General features: G+C 39.4%; 1 protein-coding gene across 1 annotated transcript in view; it reads left to right on the top strand.

The window, feature by feature from the left end:
- Parpbp (PARP1 binding protein) overlaps positions 1-19,187 on the top strand; it is a 51,049-nt gene that overhangs the window by 2,751 nt on the left and 29,111 nt on the right. The window contains exons 2-4 of the mRNA XM_032910858.1: positions 732-887; positions 4,687-4,917; positions 9,266-9,370. Of these exons, the coding sequence (XP_032766749.1) occupies positions 735-887; positions 4,687-4,917; positions 9,266-9,370 (489 nt within the window). The 5' untranslated portion in view covers positions 732-734. The remainder of the gene's footprint in view (positions 1-731; positions 888-4,686; positions 4,918-9,265; positions 9,371-19,187) is intronic.

Here is a 19,187-nt window from a genome sequence, read left to right as displayed (position 1 = left end):
ACTGTCCATGGGAAATGTTGTCTACCAAGGAAAGTTATTAGAAACTCTGCCAGAGCTGTTACTGGGGACTAGACTCATGCCCTGCCCAACATGTACTGAAAAATCCAGATTCAGAAATTAGGTGTTCATCATAAAACATATACAGTTTATAAAAACAGTTCAGCACAGTAAAATACTCTTAATGGAAACTACCGGAATCTAAATTTCTAGGCCTTACTGTATTAAGTATTTTGCACCAACTCTTAAAGCCTAGGCTTAGAATTCTCATTACCTCATAGTCTACTAGTCAAATCATGTCCGAAAACTAAACCACTTGTTTTAGAACAATACATGAGTGAGGGGAAACCCCCCACCCCCAAATCTACTACATAGAGTACCGTTTGTCTCAAAACAACTATCTTCAAATACACATTTAATTAGTGATGTCTGTGTCTAAAATTATAAATTTGCAGAATTTGCATGTCTGTTGTATGTGAATTTTCAAAATTGAAGGTTGGATTTTTGTTATTTCAAAAGATTTGGCTTAAGAAAACTAAAGGAGAGGAAAATATGATTGGGCAGAAATTATGTTATTCTGCTTTCCTAAATTTAATTAAGAGCAATCTTAGTAAATATGAAATGACTTCTTGTTCACTACTTATTTTTTTCTAACCATGCTTGCTTACACATGTTAAATGTTACTTTCCAATTAAAACAAGTCACTTTAACATTGTATTCTGTTCTACTTTAGGAGAATGGCTGTGCTTAATCAGATGTCCGTCTTGGATCTGATTAAAGCATTTAGAAGGAATTGGCGTGCTCATTGTAGCTCTGAAAGGACGACACTATGTGGCCCAGACTCCATGCTCTTGGCACTGCAGCTCTCCATGGCAGAAAACAACAAACAGGTCGGTGCACTATATTTAGTTTAACTTTTTAAACTGAATTTTACTTGTTGCTCATTATAATAAGTTTGAGCTGAACTATTGTCTTAGTTAGGGTCTTGCTGCTGTGAACAGGCACCATGACCAATGTAAGTTCTTATAAAGGACAACATTTAATTGGGGCTGGCTTACAGGTTCAGAGGTTCAGTCCATTATCATCAAGGCGGGAGCATGGCAGCATCCAGGCAGGCATGGGGCAGAAGAAGCTGAGGTCTACATCTTCATCCAAAGGAAGCCAGGAACAGACTGGGCATCCTCTGGCAGCTAGGAGGAGGGACTCCAAGCCCATCCCCATAGTGACACACTTCCTCCAACAAGACCACACTTTCTAATAGTGCCACTCCCCTGGCCAAGTGTATGCACACCATCACAATTACACACATCGTTTTCTTTGTAATATTTGCCCTTCTAAAATAGAGTGTTTCAGAAATGCTTCTGTATATCTGTGTCAAAATACTGCAGTTGGAATTTTATTTCTGAAATGATTCAATTTATTTCATGTGTATAATTTGAAGGTTAAATGTGGATATTTGATGTCGCATGAAAAATATAAAGTTAAATCTGCAACGCATGTGGTTAAATATATTCCTATTTAATAATTGTTCCTTTGTTCCCTAAAAGAAGCTCTAGAGGAGCAGGGACCATTTTTATTCAATGCAAAGTATTTTATGTCTGCTTTCAGCACTGTCGTGTGGATTTAGTGTTCTTAAACCTGTTTATGCTTCAGAATCATTTGGGAGGTATTCATTGATTAGTTAATTTCTTTATTCTTCTCTCGTATATTACATTCTGACTGCAGTTTCTCCTCCCACCTCCCCTCTTCCCAGATCCACTCCTCCTCCTTTCCCTTCATAAAAGAGCAGGCCTCCCAGAGATATCAACCAAACATGATCAAGGCTGGATAAAGCAACCCATTAGGAGGAAAAGGGACCCAAGAGCAGGCAAAAGAGTCAGAGACAGCCCATTCCCAGTGTTGGAGTCCCATGAGAACATCAAGCTACACAATTAGAACACGTATGCAGAGGACCTAGGGCAAACCCATGCAGGCTCCCTGATTGTTGGTTCAGTTTCTGTGAGCCCTATGAGCACTGGTTATTTGATTCTGTAGACTGTGTTCTTGTGGTGTTTTTGATCCCTCTGGCTCCTAAAATCCTTCTTCCCCATCTTCTACAGGATTTCATTTTGGGAGGTCTTTAAAAATATACTAGTTCATTGGAGCTTGATGTCCCAGATCTGTAAATCCAGCTGCTCAGAAGACAGGAAAATGATGATCAGAAGCTCAAGGCCTGTCTGGACTAAAAAGTGAGCTCAAGGCTAGTCCATGCCTTGGGTCTTTGAGGCTCTGCCTCAAAACAACATATAAAAGGGCTGGAGAAATCTCAGTGGTAGAATGCTTTCCTAGCACATAGGAGGGGCTAGGTTCAATCTCCAGTACTGCAAACAAACAAACAAACAAGCAAACAAACAACCCCAAGTTGTTGCCTTGTTGTCCTAATGGAGTCTTCACTGACCTGCTGGAAACTACCTTGAAGAAAATCTCTACAAAGTGATTCTCTTGTAGGTAGCTGGGGCCCACTGACCTTCCAATAGAGATGGAGAATTGAGTCCATTGAGACCAGTGCTTGTTAATTCCTGTTATTTTGTTGTTGTTATTGGTGGTGGTAGAGTGTGTGTGTGTGTGTGTGTGTGTGTGTGTGTGTGTGTGTGTGTGTGTTTCCCTTCGTTGAGTTTTGCTGGTGTGAATTATTTATTGCCTATTATTTATTGCCCATATTTTTGTGGATGTACTTGTTGGGTTGGCATTCTCCTTCTACTACTTTCTGTAGGGCCAGATTTGTGGCTAGATACTATTTAAATTTGACTTTATCATGGGATGTCTTGTTTTTCTCCATTTACGGTGATTGAAAGTTTTGCTGGGTATATTAGTCTGGGCTGGCATCTGTGGTCTCAGAGTCTGCTGGACATCTGGCTTTTACAGTAAGGTTCTTGTACCATTGTAGAAATATCCTTCTTTAGGCTAGAATTTTTGTTTATGATTTTACTTCAAATATTTTGGGGCCTTTGAGGTGCAATTCTTCATTTTCTAGTTCTATTGTTTTTAGATTTAGTCTTTTTATAGTGTCCCAGATTTCTTAGATGTTTTGTGTCAGGAATTGATTAGATTTAATGTGATATTTTCTTTGACTGATGTATCTATTTCTTCTTTCATATCTTCAGTGCCTAAGACTCTTCCTTCCATCCCTTGCAGTTCTGTTGGGGACACTTGCTGGTGGTGTCTAGGCATCTGGGTTTGCAATAACTCTTGGTCTTGGTGCTGATTTCTGAGTTTGTCTTTGTTAGATGGATGTGTTCTGGTTTTTTTTTTTTGGTTTCTGTTTCTTCCCTGGTCTTCTGGCTGAAGTGGCCTGTTGTTGAATAGAGGGTCTTTGCCCGAGTTGGAGGCTGGAATTCTGGTGGCCTGCTGGGGATCTTGGGGTTCTGGGTGCTGGTGGGGCCTCTAGTCAAGCAGGGGTTTCCACTGGAGGTGTGGGGCAGGATATGGTGATGAGGAGAGAAGGGGCTGTTGGGGGTAGCTATGTGGGCGCTGGGGGAGTATTGGTGGGTTACAGAGTGGGGGCTTATCTGGGGATCTGGATGCCGGAGTATCTTCTGGTGGAGGAAGGGTCTCTTAAAGATGTTTTAAGTCTGGATTTCAAATAACATAAGACTTGTTATCATAAAAAAATATACAGACAGATTTTTAATAATTCAAATGTTTGTTTTGGATGCATTTTTTAATTATTCTTAATTAAGATTTCATTTCAAGGAATAACAGTTGTTAATTACTTAATTAGCTATTCATCTTTAAATGGAACTGTTGTAAAAGTCTTAGTATCAGCAGAAACTGGGGCAGGCAGCATATATTCCATCTCACAGACCCACACATGGATACTAAAATATGTTTGTTTCTCATGCTGAATTGAAAATGAGAAGTTAGAATTTTTAATGAGTTAAGGCTAGTGTTTTTCGGAAGTCATCATTATTACTATCTTACATATTAATGTGGGAAAAGAATGCACTGAATAAAAGTCAAACCTTTAGTGCATCTGTTGAGAATGCATCACATGCTCCCAGGGAGATACTTTAAGGAAAGCTTTTATGTGGAGATGAAATCCTGTCGGTAATGATATTGGATCTCTTAGCAACTACATAGTATAGTAGATCACAGTTTTTTTGTTTCTTTCAGGAAAAACAGAAGCCAAGAAGTAGAAGAGTGAATTTGTCTGCTTAGTAGCATCTGAGTGCTCACAGAAAAGTGTAACTTATTTCTTAGCACTTGTTCTGCGCTCTGAGTTTTGTAGTGATACCTTTCTCTCTGTAATAGTAACACAATGGAAATCAAGTCCTAACAACAATAACCTGAACACTAAGGCTGGATTTTAAAGCCAGTACTTGGAATATATTGTGTTATGTGGGAATTCCTCATGACACTGGAGATGTTCACTAAGAGAGTAAAAACCCTGTAGCTAACTACAGTACATTATGCATGCATCCTGCCTCTGCCTACCATGTATTGGGATTAAAGGTGTACTCCATCATGCCCAACCCCAAATACCAATTTTTATCTGCAAACATGCCTACTTATTTATATTTTATCACGTTATCAAAGTCTCAGTGTTTCCTTTAACAACATGCTATTTGTATTTCCATTATCAATTAGATGAATGGCCATTCAAGCATTAAGCACTCACATTTACCCTTGTCGTTGTTTTGCATCTTTCAGCATCACGGAGAATTCACCGTCTGTCTCAGCGATGTCTTACTGACCTGGAAATACTTCTTACACGAGAAACTGAACTTGCCCATTGGAAATATGAAAGTGGTCGACCACTATGAAGACATTAGGAAAACATACGATGATTTCTTGAAGAATAGCAATACACTAGATCTGATTGATGTTTATAAAAAATGTAGCATCTTGACTTCTAATTGTGAGAAAAACATGATATCCTCTGTAAGTATTCTAAGAATAATTCTACTTTAATCAAATTAAAGTTCAGCTAAAATACTTTTATTTTAAGCCATAGATAGAATTACTAGTCTTAAAAGTATGGCGGGAGGCAGGGAATATGTCTTTGTTTTCAGTAGTAAAGACAAAATGACAAAAAAAAATAAAAAAGTTTTTTTTTTTTTTGCTTTTGAAATCATGTTAAAAATGGAAAATTTAGCTACCCAAAGCCTAGTGTTTACTTGAAAGAAATATTTTTGTTAAGTTTTGTTGGGCGTGTGATATTAGTATTTGATATAAGAATATTTTTCTTAATAGAAAAAAATTGGCAAGGAAATAGATTCCAAATGTCAGATTTCTTTTGAATCAGGTCAAAGATTTACCTGTCTACAACCTTTTCCGTTTTGTTGAATGTACATGTTTATTAGGTGTGTATTGTATAAACAACTTTTACAGTTCTTTTACATGGTTTAATAGCTTCTTAGACATGCCATATATTACTGTCAGAGAATAGAATAACATAATATCTGAGAATAGACTTCATTGTATAAACATTTAATTTTAATAGAGAAAAGTTTAATAGCTGTAGTAGTCCTTAGATTTGTTCATATTAGAATTGATGAACTATTTAAAATCTATTTGTACATATGCAGGTTCACAACCATCTCTAATGAGATCTGATGCCCTCTTCTGGTGTGTCTGAAGACAGCTACAGTGTACTTATATATAATAAGTAAATAAATCTTTAAAAAAGGAAAGTAGAAGCTTATTTTGCTCCCTGTAGAAGAGCCACGTGATTCTTACTTAAATGGTCAAAGGTAGCCGTTGAAGTTCCAATAGGATAGTAGTGCTCATGGAGGGAGGCAGTAGGACCAGAGAATGACATTCTCCTTTTAAGGAAAAGCAGCTCTTTTGCCTCAGTGTAATTGCTTAAAGCTGAGTTGGGCGTGTGGAGAATGTGGTCTTTATTTGGAGTAGTAATGTGCCAGGGTGAGAGCAAACACTGGGGCAGCCTCTCTTTGCTTCACTGGTTCATCATGCTGACCTGTTATAACTTCTTCAAGCACACACTCACATGTGCTCTTCTCCTGTCCATGTACAACACCGTGAAAGAAGGGTTTTGGGTTTGGTTTCATCTTTCCTATAGGGCTGATTTTTGACTAGCTCTCCATAGTTAATGCACAAAGCTAATCATAGGTAAGCAGTGAGTTGTAGGAAGAAAAAAGAGATGCCTGAAATCTTGGCGCAGTGTTTTCATCCTGTGCTTTTCCTGTTTAGGGGCAATGCATTCTCTAACACATTTCCTCACTGAGGGAAAAGGACAGGTAAAGGCTGCTTTTCAGGCTGTGTGGAAGATTGTCTGCAAATGTCAACATCTCTGCAGAACACCAAAAATTAAACTGAAGCTGCAAAGATGGTGGTTCATGAAGAAAACTTTGAAATTATAACAGTGTAGTCTCTGATAAATATCAGACGTTTTCTTCAAGGAAATTTCCACCACCAACAAAATTGTATAGCGAAATGTATCTCGGTTGATTCTTCTAAAGTGCATTAAATGGGACCTAATTAATTTGTGCTGTGTCTTTAAAGTTACATATCAGAGTATTCTAAATCATTCTGATTTTTATGCTCTTGAATTCATGGCCTTACTAAAGTCGTTTCTTATATTTTGTAGTTTAAATAATGCAGAGATTATTAGGAATTAAGATAAAGATGAGGTAGTTCTAGAAACATGGTAACGAATCTTTACCCCCGAGTTTATGATTCTTCTCCATCTGGGAGCACATATGGCTTTGGATTCTAACAGGAATATCAGAGAGATTTGAGCAGCGTTGAATTTCACATGAAAGGAATTTAAGTATCTGGATCACAGCATCAGAGACCTATGGCCCGCAGAAATGTAGATCTCCGAAGAACTTAGGCACAGATCTGTGGTTAGTTCTATTACTTCCTGTTGGTGAGAACGCGGAGACTTCCTTGACCTAGGCAGTTGGACCGCAGTCTTTTTATTTTCTTCTAAGGCTGTGCGGAGCAGCACAGAGACCATACCACTTGCAGAAACCATCATCTCAGAGAGAGCCAAGAGAAACAACAACCCAGCTTGGAATCACGATCATTAGCTAGACAAGGATGAGTCAATGGGCCACACATTCTCAACAAAAGAGAGCTGTTAGAGAGGAGAATAACACCTAGTACACAGAAATACCAAGTGTTTACAGGAATTCACGGATAACACGTAAGCACAAGACTTGCTAGATCTTACCTAACAAAGAAGATGCGCTTGCTGGGGATGTTGTGTGGTGACGTAGGGATGCCAGAGCACGTGCTCCAACCGCCCAACTGCAGGGAGGGTACGGGGGTGCAGCTTCCTACGTTGAACTCTGGGTAGGAGAGCTCGTTTTTCCTGATGAAGCCACCCTTAAAAAAGTTCACACAAGACAGGACTCCTGAGGAAGCTACCTTTAGCTGTAGCCAGAGACTTGTAGGAGACGCCCTGAATCTTTGTGAACCGAGTGTGGAAGGTGGACTAATGTCTTCAAGCCTTTCCCAGGATATCCCTATCCACGTGACCGAGGTCAGCACCACAGCTGTCTCTAGGAAAAAGAAGCCCATTTCCCGGGCTTCCAAGCGGCCCCGTGGGCAGTTAAGGCCCTGCCAGGACCTCTCAACGCCTGGGGAAGATACCTGTGTATTAGCCTCATTGGTCCAACGACCGTCACAGAAGCAACAGTCTCTCGCAGCCATGTCTCAAACCCCATCGTTACCCAAGGGTCTCCATAAAACCCGCAGGGGAAAGCGAGACCCTAAGAAACTGGCAGCTGCTATGGAGCGGGTGAGGCAGTGGGAAAGTCGCCTTCTCCAGAACCTTGAGGAAGCCACGCATCACCACCTCACTGTTGAAACTGAGAATAAGAAACCAGTGATGCAGCTTAGCACAGAAGACCAGCCAGATGCCGCCTCTGAGGTCCACACAGGGCACAGACATTTGTTGTTTTGGACACATGGCCACTAACTACAAAGTTGGCATTACTCATAAATGTTTGTACCACCCACTTTATCAAAGAAAAAGTTTGTTCTTTTATTGTAAAAATGTAAACATCCTTACTTTTCAGCCCCATCCATCTCTCCTGGTTTACCCCACCCCTTCTTCAGGCACAGGAACGTGTGCTGTCAGAGACGGAGCTAAAAGCTTGTCGGTAGGGTAGAATCAGCAGTTCCTGGGTGAAACTGAAAACTGATTTGGAAAAGCAGTATTGAGTAGATGCCAAGGGCACATAAGGTCTAAGATACTCTAAGAGGCAGGTGAGAAGCTTTATTTTTAAGCTCCAGGTTGGGCTGAAAATATTGGGCGGAAAATATTTCTTCCAGTTTGTGTCAGAATTGGAGGCATTTTTTTGGAGGGTTACCAACAGAAAAATCAGGAAATCTACTGCAAATAGATGCAGGCTGGCAGCAACAACCATTGGGATAGTTCAATATTTCCTCTACCCCAGTTCTGTGTGTGGTAGGAATTTACTGCGTAAGAGGGTTGAGCGTTTGCAACTTATGAACTTCTCCCTATGTTAGTGGGCTATTCAGTTGGCTCATTTTTTCTTATAGTTACTAGTAGGTTATAAAAATACCAGTTATAAAAATGATAAGTCTTAACTTTTCAAATAAAACATGAAAATATAAAGAAACATGAGAGGTTATATAATGGTATAAAAGCAAATACTTCCAGGTAATTTCTCTTAATTTTTATGATAAGTAAACTGTTTTCATGATAACTAAGAGAAAAATATTAGGAAGATTTACCGTATAGCAGGCATATTGACATACATATTAGCATCCCAACAAATAGTAAAGAACTTAGACGTAGAGCTTCAGGAGTTGCCGCGAAGACTCTAGTAGTTTCCACCAAAAGGGAAAAGACATGAGGATGTAATGAAATAATAGATTCGTCACACCAAATAGTACTGTTAGCTGAAGAGAGACCATAGTCTACTGATGATCTGAGTTCCAGGTTATATTGATGAGGAAAGATGGATACATAGACATTCTGATAAAAATTCCTGGTCTCTTAAATATTATAAGATTTCTTAGTTATAATTTATTGATTTACATTTAGATATGTTTGTTATTTAACAAAAGAGTAAATGGAATGTCCCTTCCTAACAATAATTGTTTATCATTCAGTTTAAAAGGATTTGTGAGAATATGCAAAAGAGTGTAGAAAACAATGATATGCTTACTTATAACTGTCTACACATGTCCAGTAACACTTTGCACTGGGACATCCGTGACGATGTGCAGATTTTCATGTCGTATGGTATTCTGTGTCCTATACTTTTATTATACCACGTATCGCCTACAGATTCAACTACGGGACTTTCTGTCTGGCACAGAGTGTGCAGTAAATGACGAAAATAATCCTCATAGCCCAGCGTCACCAGTGAAATGCAGCCAGAATGACAAACAGGTACTGATAACACCGTCAGCCAATTAAAGTAGGACTGGACCTTGTGCTCTTAAATCTGGTGGTTCACTGGGGCTGTCAATGAATGTGGTGGGTGTGTTTTTAATTTTTCCATGTTTTAACATTGTTTAACTAAAGCTGACTTTGCCAAGGATAGTACATTGGGATTGATCCGCGTCAGTGTAATCTGTGTCCTTATGTTTGGGCTAAGGTAACCAACGAACACTGAGCAAACACAGGCACAATTCAAGGTGCCGGGGACGTGGTTGGGTTTCAGGGTGTCAGATTGTTTTTTCTCTTTTTAAGTAAACCTCACCAATCTGTCTTGATGACCGATTCTTGGAGGATAGGTTCCGTAGTTGATGGTGTTCTTACGTCAGTCTGTATTGTGTGCAGGACTCTAATGAGTACCGTGTACAGGGCTGTTCTGGTGAAGTTTGCCTTTAGCTGAATAGTGTGCCAGGTACCTCTGCCCTCAACTAACCACGAGCTCTGTTTATCAGGGTTTCTGTGTTTCACAGAACCACTGCCAGCGAGAGATTAAGAATGTTGGCAGAGTCAGTAAACTTTTATTGACGTATTTTTGAAATCCTGCTTTCATGGTCGTCTGCTCCAATAGAGTTAGCACATTTGACAAACCCCTCTCTTCGCTTTCAGGGAACATGGCTGAGTTCTGAAAGTCTTGTGCTAAGGAAATTACACCTTAAAGAACAGATTCTTTCATTGCCTCTGAATGCTTACTTGCTTCTTACGTTTAATAATGTACTTTTTTTTAATGTCTCCTTTTTCTTTTTCTGTCTTATGACCGATATGGAATATTTCATATTAGGAAATAGAAATTCAGGCTGTCCTGAACTGGCAGATCCCACAAATATAAAACTTAGTTTCCACTTTGCGGACATCAACAAAGACCCGTAGGAAGGCCCTCTGGCACCACATTTCCCAGCAAACGTTTACTTAATGGATTTTTTAATGCGTGTAGTTATGATCCGTGCCTGAATCAGTGGTCTCTCAGCATTTGTTTTAACCCCGAGAGTTTTGATTTGTAATGTCTTCATTCCTTACCTTCAGCCACCGAACCTTTATCTTGTCTAATGGAGTGAATCCAGTTTGTGAAGGCATTGCCTAACCCTCCTTACCAATTTAGGATCTGGTGTGATACAAGTAAATTAGACAAATGAGGGGTTGGGGATTTAGCTCAGTGGTAGAGCGCTTGCCTAGCAAGCGCAAGGCCCTGGGTTCGGTCCCCAGCTCTGAAAAAAAGAAAAGAAAAAAAAATTAGACAAATGCTTTTCCACTTGCCTTTGTTGTTCAGTCACTGCTGAAAGTCGCTGTACTTTCCTGCTAGTGGAGAGAGCCCACCAATGTAGCCCACTGTCTTTTTGTATGTGCACTGTTAGACTGTCTGAGACTTTCTTATTTCTGGTATAAAAAAATCCTAGTCTTATCACCAGAATACTAGTTTTTTGGTAGTGATTTTATAACTATTTTCTCTTGATGAAAATTAATTTTTTTGGCTTTCTCTTTGTTTTTGATCTTGTCTTAAATATTTACAAATGCTAATCAAACATTTTTTATTTGATGAGAGTATTCCTATATATCAGATAAGAACAGAGGATGGTCTTATGGATCTTGTCTCTGATAGTTCACTTTTTTTCCTTTTATTGGATTTTTTATTTACATTCAAATGTTATTCCCTTTCCCTGTTTCCCATCCATAAGCCACCTATCCCCCTCCCTTCTTCTATAAGGGTGTTGCCCTCCCCATCCATTCCCCGTTCCCACACCCCCAACATTCCCCTACACTGGCTGGGGGGTGGGTCCAGCCTTGGCAGGATAAAGGCCTTCTCCTCCCATTGGTGCTCAACTAGGCCATCCTCTGCTATATATGCAGCTGGAGCCATGGGTGTGTCCATGTGGACTATTTGGGTGGTAATTTAGTCTCTGGGAGCTCTGGTTGGTTGGCATTGTTGTTCTTATGGGGTTGCAAGCCCCTTCATCTCCTTTAATCCTTTCTCTAATCCCTCCAACTGGGATCCCGTTCACAGTTCTATGGTTTGCTGCCAGCATTTGCCTCTGTTTTTGACATGCTCTGTCTGTTTCTCTCAGGAGAGAATTATATCCAGCTCCTGTTAGCATGCACTTCTTAGCTTCATCAATCTTATCTAGTTTTGGTGGAGATATATATATATATATATATATATATATATATATATATATATATATATATATGCTGTATACTCATCTCAGGCAGGCTCTGAATAGCCATTCCTTCAGTTTCTGGTCCAAACTTTGCCTCCATATTCCCTCCTATGAATATTTTTGTTCTCTCTTTTAAGAAGGAGTGAAGCATCCGTACTTTGGTCATCCTTCTTGAGCTTCCTGTGGTCTGTGGATTGTATCTTAAGTAATTTGAGCTTTTGAGCTAATATCCACTTATCAGTGAATACATACCATGTGTGTTCTTCTGTGATTGGGTTACGTCACTCAGGATGATATTTTCTAGTTCCATCCATTTGCCTATGAATTTCATGAAGTCATTGTTTTTGATAGCTGAGTAGTACTCCATTGTGTAGATGTACCACATTTTCTGTATCCATTCCTCTGTTGAAGGGTATCTGGGTTCTTTCCAGCTTCTGGCTATTATAAATAAGGCTGGTATGAACATAGTGGAGCATGTGTCTTTGTTATATGTTGGAGCATCTTTTGAGTATATGCTCAGGAGTGGTATAGCTGGGTCCTCAGGTAGTACTATGTCAAATTTTCTGAGGAAACCACAGACTGATTTCCAGAGTGGCTGTACCAGCTTGCAATCCCATAAATAATGGAGGAGTGTTTCTTTCTCCACATCCTCACCAGCATCAGCTGTCACCTAAGTTTTTGATCTTAGCCATTCTGACTGGTGTGAGGTGGAATCTCAGGGTTGTTTTCATTTGCATTTCCCTGATGACTAAGGATGTTGAACATTTCTTTTTTTTTTCAAAGATTTATTCATTTATTATATATAAGTATACTGTAGCTGTCTTCAGATACACCAGAAGAGGGCATCAGATCTCTTTACAGATGGCTGTGAGCCACCATGTGGTTGCTGGGAATTGAACTCAGGACCTCTGGAAGAGCAGTCGGGTGCTCTTAACCGCTGAGCCATCTCTCCAGCCCCAGGATGTTGAACATTTCTTTAGGTACTTCTCAGCCATTCGATATTCCTCAGCTGAGAATTCTTTGTTTAGCTCTATACCCCATTTTTAATAGGGTTATTTGGCTCCTGGAGTCTAACTTCTTGAGTTCTTTGTATATTTTGGATATAAGCCCTCTATCAGTTGCAGAATTGGTAAAGATCTTTTCCCAATCTGTTGGTTGCCACTTTGTCCTAATGATGGTGTCCTTTGCCTTACAGAAGCTTTGCAGTTTTATGAGATCCCATTTGTCAATTCTTGATCTTAGAGCATAAGCCATTGGTGTTTTGTTCAGAAAATTTTCCCCAGTGCCCATGTGAATGAGACTCTTCCCCACTTTTTCTTCTGTTAGCTTGGGTATACTTAGTTTCATATGGAGGTCCTTGATCCACTTGGTCTTAAGCTTTGTACAGGGCAATAAGCATGGATCGATTTGCATTTTCTACATGCTGACCTCCAGTTGAACTAACACCATTTGTTAAAAATGCTCCTTTTTTTTTCCATTGGGTGGTTTTAGCTCCTTTGTCAAAGATCAAGTGACCATAGGTGTGTGGGTTCATTTCTGGGTCTTCAATTCTATTCCACTGGTCTATCTGCCTGTCTCTGTACCAATACCATACAGTTTTTAATCACTATTGCTCTGTAATACTGCTTGAGTTCAGGGATAGTGATTCCCCCTGAAGTCCTTTTATTGTTGAGGATAGTTTTAGTTATCCTGGGTTTTTTGTTATTCCAGATGAATTTTAACTCTATGAGGAATTGAGTTGGAATTTTGGTGGGGATTGTATTGAATCTGTAGATTGCTTTTGGCAAAATGGTCATCTTTACTATATTAATCCTGCCAATCCATGAGCATGTGAGATCTTTCCATCTTCTGAGATTTTCATTTTCTTTCTTCAGAAACTTGAAGTTTGTGTCATGCAGATCTTTCACTTGCTTGGTTAGAGTCACACCAAGGTATTTTATGTTATTTGTGACTATTGTGAAGGGTGTTATTTTCCTAATTTCTTTCTTGGCCTGTTTATCCTTTGAGTAGAGGAAGGCTACTGATTTGTTTGAGTTAATTTTATACCCAGCCACTTTGCTGAAGTTGTTTATCAGGTTTAGTAGTTCTCTGGTGGAACTTTTGGGGTCACTTAAGTATACTAACATATCATCTGCAAATAGTGATATTTTGACTTCTTCCTTTCCAATTTGTATCCCTTTGGCCTCCTTTCTTTGTCTGATTGCTCTGGCTAGGACTTGGAGTACTATATTGAATAAGTAGGGAGAGAGTGGGCAGCCTTGTCTAGTCCCTAATTTTAGTGGGATTGCTTCAAGTTTCTCTCCATTTAGTTTGATGTTAGGTACTGGTTTGCTGTACACTGCTTTTACTATGTTTAGGTATGGGCTGTGAATTTTTGATCTTTCCAGGATTTTTATCATAAAGGGATATTGAATTTTGTCAAGTGCTTTCTCAGCATCCAATGAAATGATCATGTGGTTCTTATCTTTGAGTTTGTTTATATAATAGATTGCATTGATTGATTTTCATATATTATACATCTCTGTATCCCTGGGATGAAGCCTACTTGATCATGATGTATGTTCGTCTTGATGTGCTCTTGTATTCGGTTTGTAAGAATTTTATTGAGTATTTTTTATTGATATTCATAAGGGAAATTGGTCTGAAGTTCTCTTTCTTTGTGGGGTCTTTGTGTGGTTTTGGTATAAGAGTAATTGTGGCTTCATAGAAGGAATTTGGTAGTGCTCCATCTGTTTCTATTTTGTGGAATAATTTGGACAGTATTGGTATGAGGTCTTCTATGATGGTCTGATAGAATTCTCCATCAAACCCATCTGGTCCTGGGTTATTTTTGGTTGGGAGACTTTTAATAACTGCTTCTATTTGTTTAGGAGTTATGGGGTTGTTTAGATGGTTTATGTGTTCCTGATTTAACTTTGTTACCTGATATTTATCTAGAAAAATGTCCATTTCCTCCAGATTTTCCAGTTTTGTTGAGTATAGGCTTTTATAGTAGGATCTGATGATTTTTTGAATTTCCTCAAATTCTGTTGTTATGTCTCCCTTTTCATTTCTGATTTTGTTAATTTCTGTGCCCTCTGGCTAGTCTGGCTAACGGTTTATCTGTCTTGTTGATTTTCTCAACCAGCTCCTGGTTTTGTTGATTCTTTGTATCATCCTTTTTGTTTCTACTTGGTTGATTTTAGCCCTGAGTTTGATTATTTCCTGCCTTCTACTACTCTTTGGGAGTATTTGTTTTTATTCTAGAGTTTTTTACGTGTGTTGTCAAGCTGATGATTTGTGCTCTCTCCTCTTTCTTTTTTCAGGCATTCAGAGCTAATTTTTCCTCTTAGCACAGCTTTCATTATGTCCCATTAGTTTGGGTATGTTCTGCCTTCGTTTTCATTAAATTCTGAGAAGTCTTCAATTTCTTTATTTCTTCCTTGACTAAGTTGTCACTGAGTAGAGCGTTGTTCAACTTCCATGTTGGTGTTGTGTTGTTATTTTTGTTATTGAAGACCAATCTTAGTGCGTAGTGATATGATAGGATGCATGGGATTATTTCAATCTTCTTGTATCTGTTGAGGCCCGTTTTGTGGCTGGTTATATGGTCAATTTTAGAGAAAGTACCATGAGGTGTGGAGAAGAAGGTATATTTTGTTTTAGGATGAAATGTTCTATAAATATCTGTTAGGTCCATTTGGTTCATAACTTCTGTTACTTTCTCTATATTTCTGTTTCCATGATCTGTCCAGTGATGAGAGTAAGGTGTTAAAATCTCCTACTATTATTCTGTGAGGTGCAATGTATGCTTTGAGCTTTAGTAAGATTTCTTTTATGAATGTAGGTGCCCCTTACATTTGGAGCATATTTAGGATTGAGAGTTCATCTTGGAGCATTTTTTCTTTGATGAATATGAAGTGTCCTTCCTTATCTTTTTTTGATAACTTTTGGATGAAAGTTGATTTTATTCGATATTGGAATGGCTACTCCTGCTTGGTTCTTCTAACCATTTGCTTGGAAAGTTGTTTTCCAGCCTTTTACTCTGAGGTAGTGTCTGTCTTTCTCTGAGGTGTGTTTCCTGTATGCAGCAAAATGCTGGATCCTCTTTACGCATCCAGTCTGTTAGTCTATGTTTTTTTCTTGGGGAATTGAGTCCATTGATGTTGAGATATTAAGGAATAGTGATTGTTACTTTCTGTTATTTTTGTTGTTAGAGGTGGAATTATGTTTGTATCTCTTCTTCTTCTTTTTTTTTTTTTTGGCAAGGAGATTACTTTTTTGCTTTTTTCTACAGTGTAGTTTCCCTCCTTGTATTTGAGTTTTCTATCTATTATTATTTGTACAGCTGGATTTGTAGAAAGATATTGTACAAATTTTGTTTTGTCATGGAATATCTTGGTTTCTCCATCTATGTTAATTGATAGTTTTGCTGGATATAGTAACCTGGGCTGGCATTTGTGTTCTCTTAGGGTCTGTATGACCTCTATCCAGGATCTTCTGGCTTTCATAGTCTCTGGTGAGACGTCTGGTGCAGTTTTTATAGGTCTGCCTTTATATGTTATTTGACCCTTTTCCCTTAATGCTTTTAATATTCTTTCTTTGGTTTATTGCGTTTGGTGTTTTGACTATTATGTGATGAGAGTAGTTTCTTTTCTGATCCAATATTTGGAGTTCTGTAGGCTTCTTTTATGTTCATAGGCATCTCTTTCTTTAATTAGGGAAGTTTTCTTCTATAATTTTGTTGAAGGTTTAAGTTGGTGGTCTTCACTCTCTTCTATACCTATTATCCTTAGGTTTGTTCTTCTCATTGTGTTCTGAATGTTTTAGGGTAGAAGTTTTTTATAGTTTGCATTTTATTTGATGGTTGTGTTGATGTTTTCTATGGTATCTTCTGCCCCTGAGATTCTCTCTCCTATTTCTTGTATTCTGTTGGTGATGCTTGTATCTATGACTACTGATCTCTTCCCTAGGTTTTCTATCTCCAGGGTTGTCTTCCTTTGTGCTTTCTTTATTGTTTCTTTTCCATTTTTAAATCCTGGATAGTTTTGTTCAATTCCTTCACCTGTTTGTTTGTTTTTTCCTGTAATTTTTTAAGGGATTTTTGTGTTTCCTCTTTAAGGACTTCTACTTATTTACTTATGTTGTACTGTATTTCTTTAAGGGAGTTATTTATTGTCTTAAAATCATCCATCATTATCAAAAATGTGATTTTTAAATCCATATCTTGCTTTTCCAGTGTGTTTGGATTGCCAGTATTTCCTTTGGTGGGAGAACAGGGCTCTGATGATGCGAAATCATCTTGGTTTCTGTTGCTTAGGTTCCTGCGCTTGCCTCTTGCCATCAGGGTATCTGTGGTGTTAGCTTGTCTTGCTGTCTCTCATAGTGGCTTGACCCTCCTGTAGACCTGTTTTCTTTCAGCTGGATCTGGGAACAGAGAGCTGCTCCTGGGTTCATGTGACCTGAAGCCTCCAGGCGGGTTGCTTGGTGCAGAAGAGTTGGTCTTACTTCTGCTCTCAGGTAGGTAGGCACTCATACTGTTTTTCAGCTCTCAGCACAGGCAGAAACCCGAAGGGTCCTGCCCCTGACTGCTCCTAGGTCCCTGTGCCCAGAAGGCACTAGGCGATTTCCTCTTGGGTCAGGAATGTAGGCAGAAAGTAGTTGTCTTCTCTGAGTTCTCATGATTGTCCAAACTTCTGAGGGTCCAGCTCTCTCCCTGTCGGGATTTGGGTGCCAGGAGTTGTGGGACTGGTTCAGTTTATTTCCAGGCTCAGGCAGAAGTCAGCACGTTCCTGCCACTAACTGCTCCTATATTCCTGTATTCATAGGCACTATGCACGTCCTCTTGGGCCAGGAATGTGAGCAGAAGTGGGCAGAAGTAGTGGTTCCCCTGAGGTCTCAGGATTGTCCACACTTCTGGGAGTTTAGCTCTCTGCCTCATGGGATTTCTGTGACAATTCTCTTAAAGACCGTGTGTGTGTGTGTGTGTGTGTGTGTGTGTGTGTGTGTGTGTGCACATGCGCCCAGGTGGGTACCACACAGGTTTGTGGACGTGAGATGTCAGAGGCCAGTTTGTATAGGAATTGACTCCCTTCTACCATTATTTGTGGTCTAGGGATCACACTCAGGTCTTGAGGCTTGATGGCTAGCATTATATCTACGTCAGCAGCATACTGTCTATGTTCTGTCTTAAGTGTGTTGTAAGGGGGATACAGTATTTGTCATGTTCTTTCAAGAAAAAGGACTGACTTATGTGTGAAATGATGTAAACTCTTAAATATAGACAGCAGTGTCCTAAAGAATAGTTGTATAAAGAATTAAATAGTCAGAAGTGAATCGCTTTTACTATTTTCAAATATACTCTTTTTTAAAAAAAAAAACAGGAGACACCTGAGGTGTAACTAAGTGGTAAAATGTGCAGAACCTGTGTCTAGCCCTGGGTTTGAGATCTTTAACTCCATCTCAAGCACAGAACCAAACCAAAACAAATCAAACCAAACCAACAAACACAAAAACAACAACAACAACAACAACAAAAACCCCACCAAAAAACGGTAGCTGCTTCCTTGAGTTTTTTAATACATCACCTATTACATCTCCCGTCTACAGTCATGAAGGTCAGGCCACACAACGGCAGTCATTAAGAGCGTGCGGCTTTCATGCCTCCTTTAGTGTGAACAAGTTAGAAAGTAAAGTCTGACGAAGGCTCCGGCGAATGTTCTGGGTAGGCAGCCGAGTGAGGGCCAACTCTTCCACCTTAAGCATCCTTCTAACTCTTCGGACTGACCCCGACTTTCAGGAAGTGAATAAAAATGGCAGACCCACTAGTCTGAAGAGGACAATCTGGAGAAGAACCCACTGTCTTAAGGAGGACCACTATCTCTGACACACTACCAAAGCCGGTTTTAGGGATCAGGCCCTAACACATGTCTGCTTTTAAGGGTGTTGTAATGAGGGAAGGTGGAAGAAAAAAAATATTCTAACAACACAGGAGTTTGTGTCAAGTGACGGTCAAGTATCAGTACCAGCAGGAAGGAGATGCTCTTCTGTATATCAGTCCAGCTTTGGAAACTTGGTTAGGAGCACTGCCATAACAGTGACGGGCGCTGTATGCTCTCACATAGCTTAAGACAGCACACGCATGCACACACACACACACACACACACACACACACACATGCACACGCATACACACACAGATGGTAAAAAGAGACTTTTTATATAAAACTTGATATAAAATGCCTTTTAATACTGTACAGTCACCAAATAAGAGTTATAAAACACACACTTCACTTGGCATCTTTAGGACCTTCAACTGACCACGCGTTCTCTGTTAATGTCATGTCACATCCTATAGAGTCGTTCCCAGCCTTGCTGACATCAGCTTCCTCCTTTTCACTTTGGGTACTTTGTCTCAATTCTAGGGACCTTCTTAATGCTTGTATCTGACTTACAAGGCGCCTTTAAAAATCAGCATACTTAAGCTTCTAAAGAGACTTATGGGGACACAGTCTTGGAAAGGTCTATTCTGATCATCAGATACATTTACTAATGGCACCCCAAAATCTTCCCATGGAGCAGTAAGATGAATTTAAGAAATACTCTATTTTATTTTACCCTACTTTCCCCCTAAAGTGTTA

Source organism: Rattus rattus, chromosome 1, assembly GCF_011064425.1.
Source record: "Rattus rattus isolate New Zealand chromosome 1, Rrattus_CSIRO_v1, whole genome shotgun sequence".
Taxonomy (NCBI): Eukaryota; Metazoa; Chordata; class Mammalia; order Rodentia; family Muridae; genus Rattus; species Rattus rattus.
This window is presented reverse-complemented; position numbering and strand designations above follow the sequence as displayed.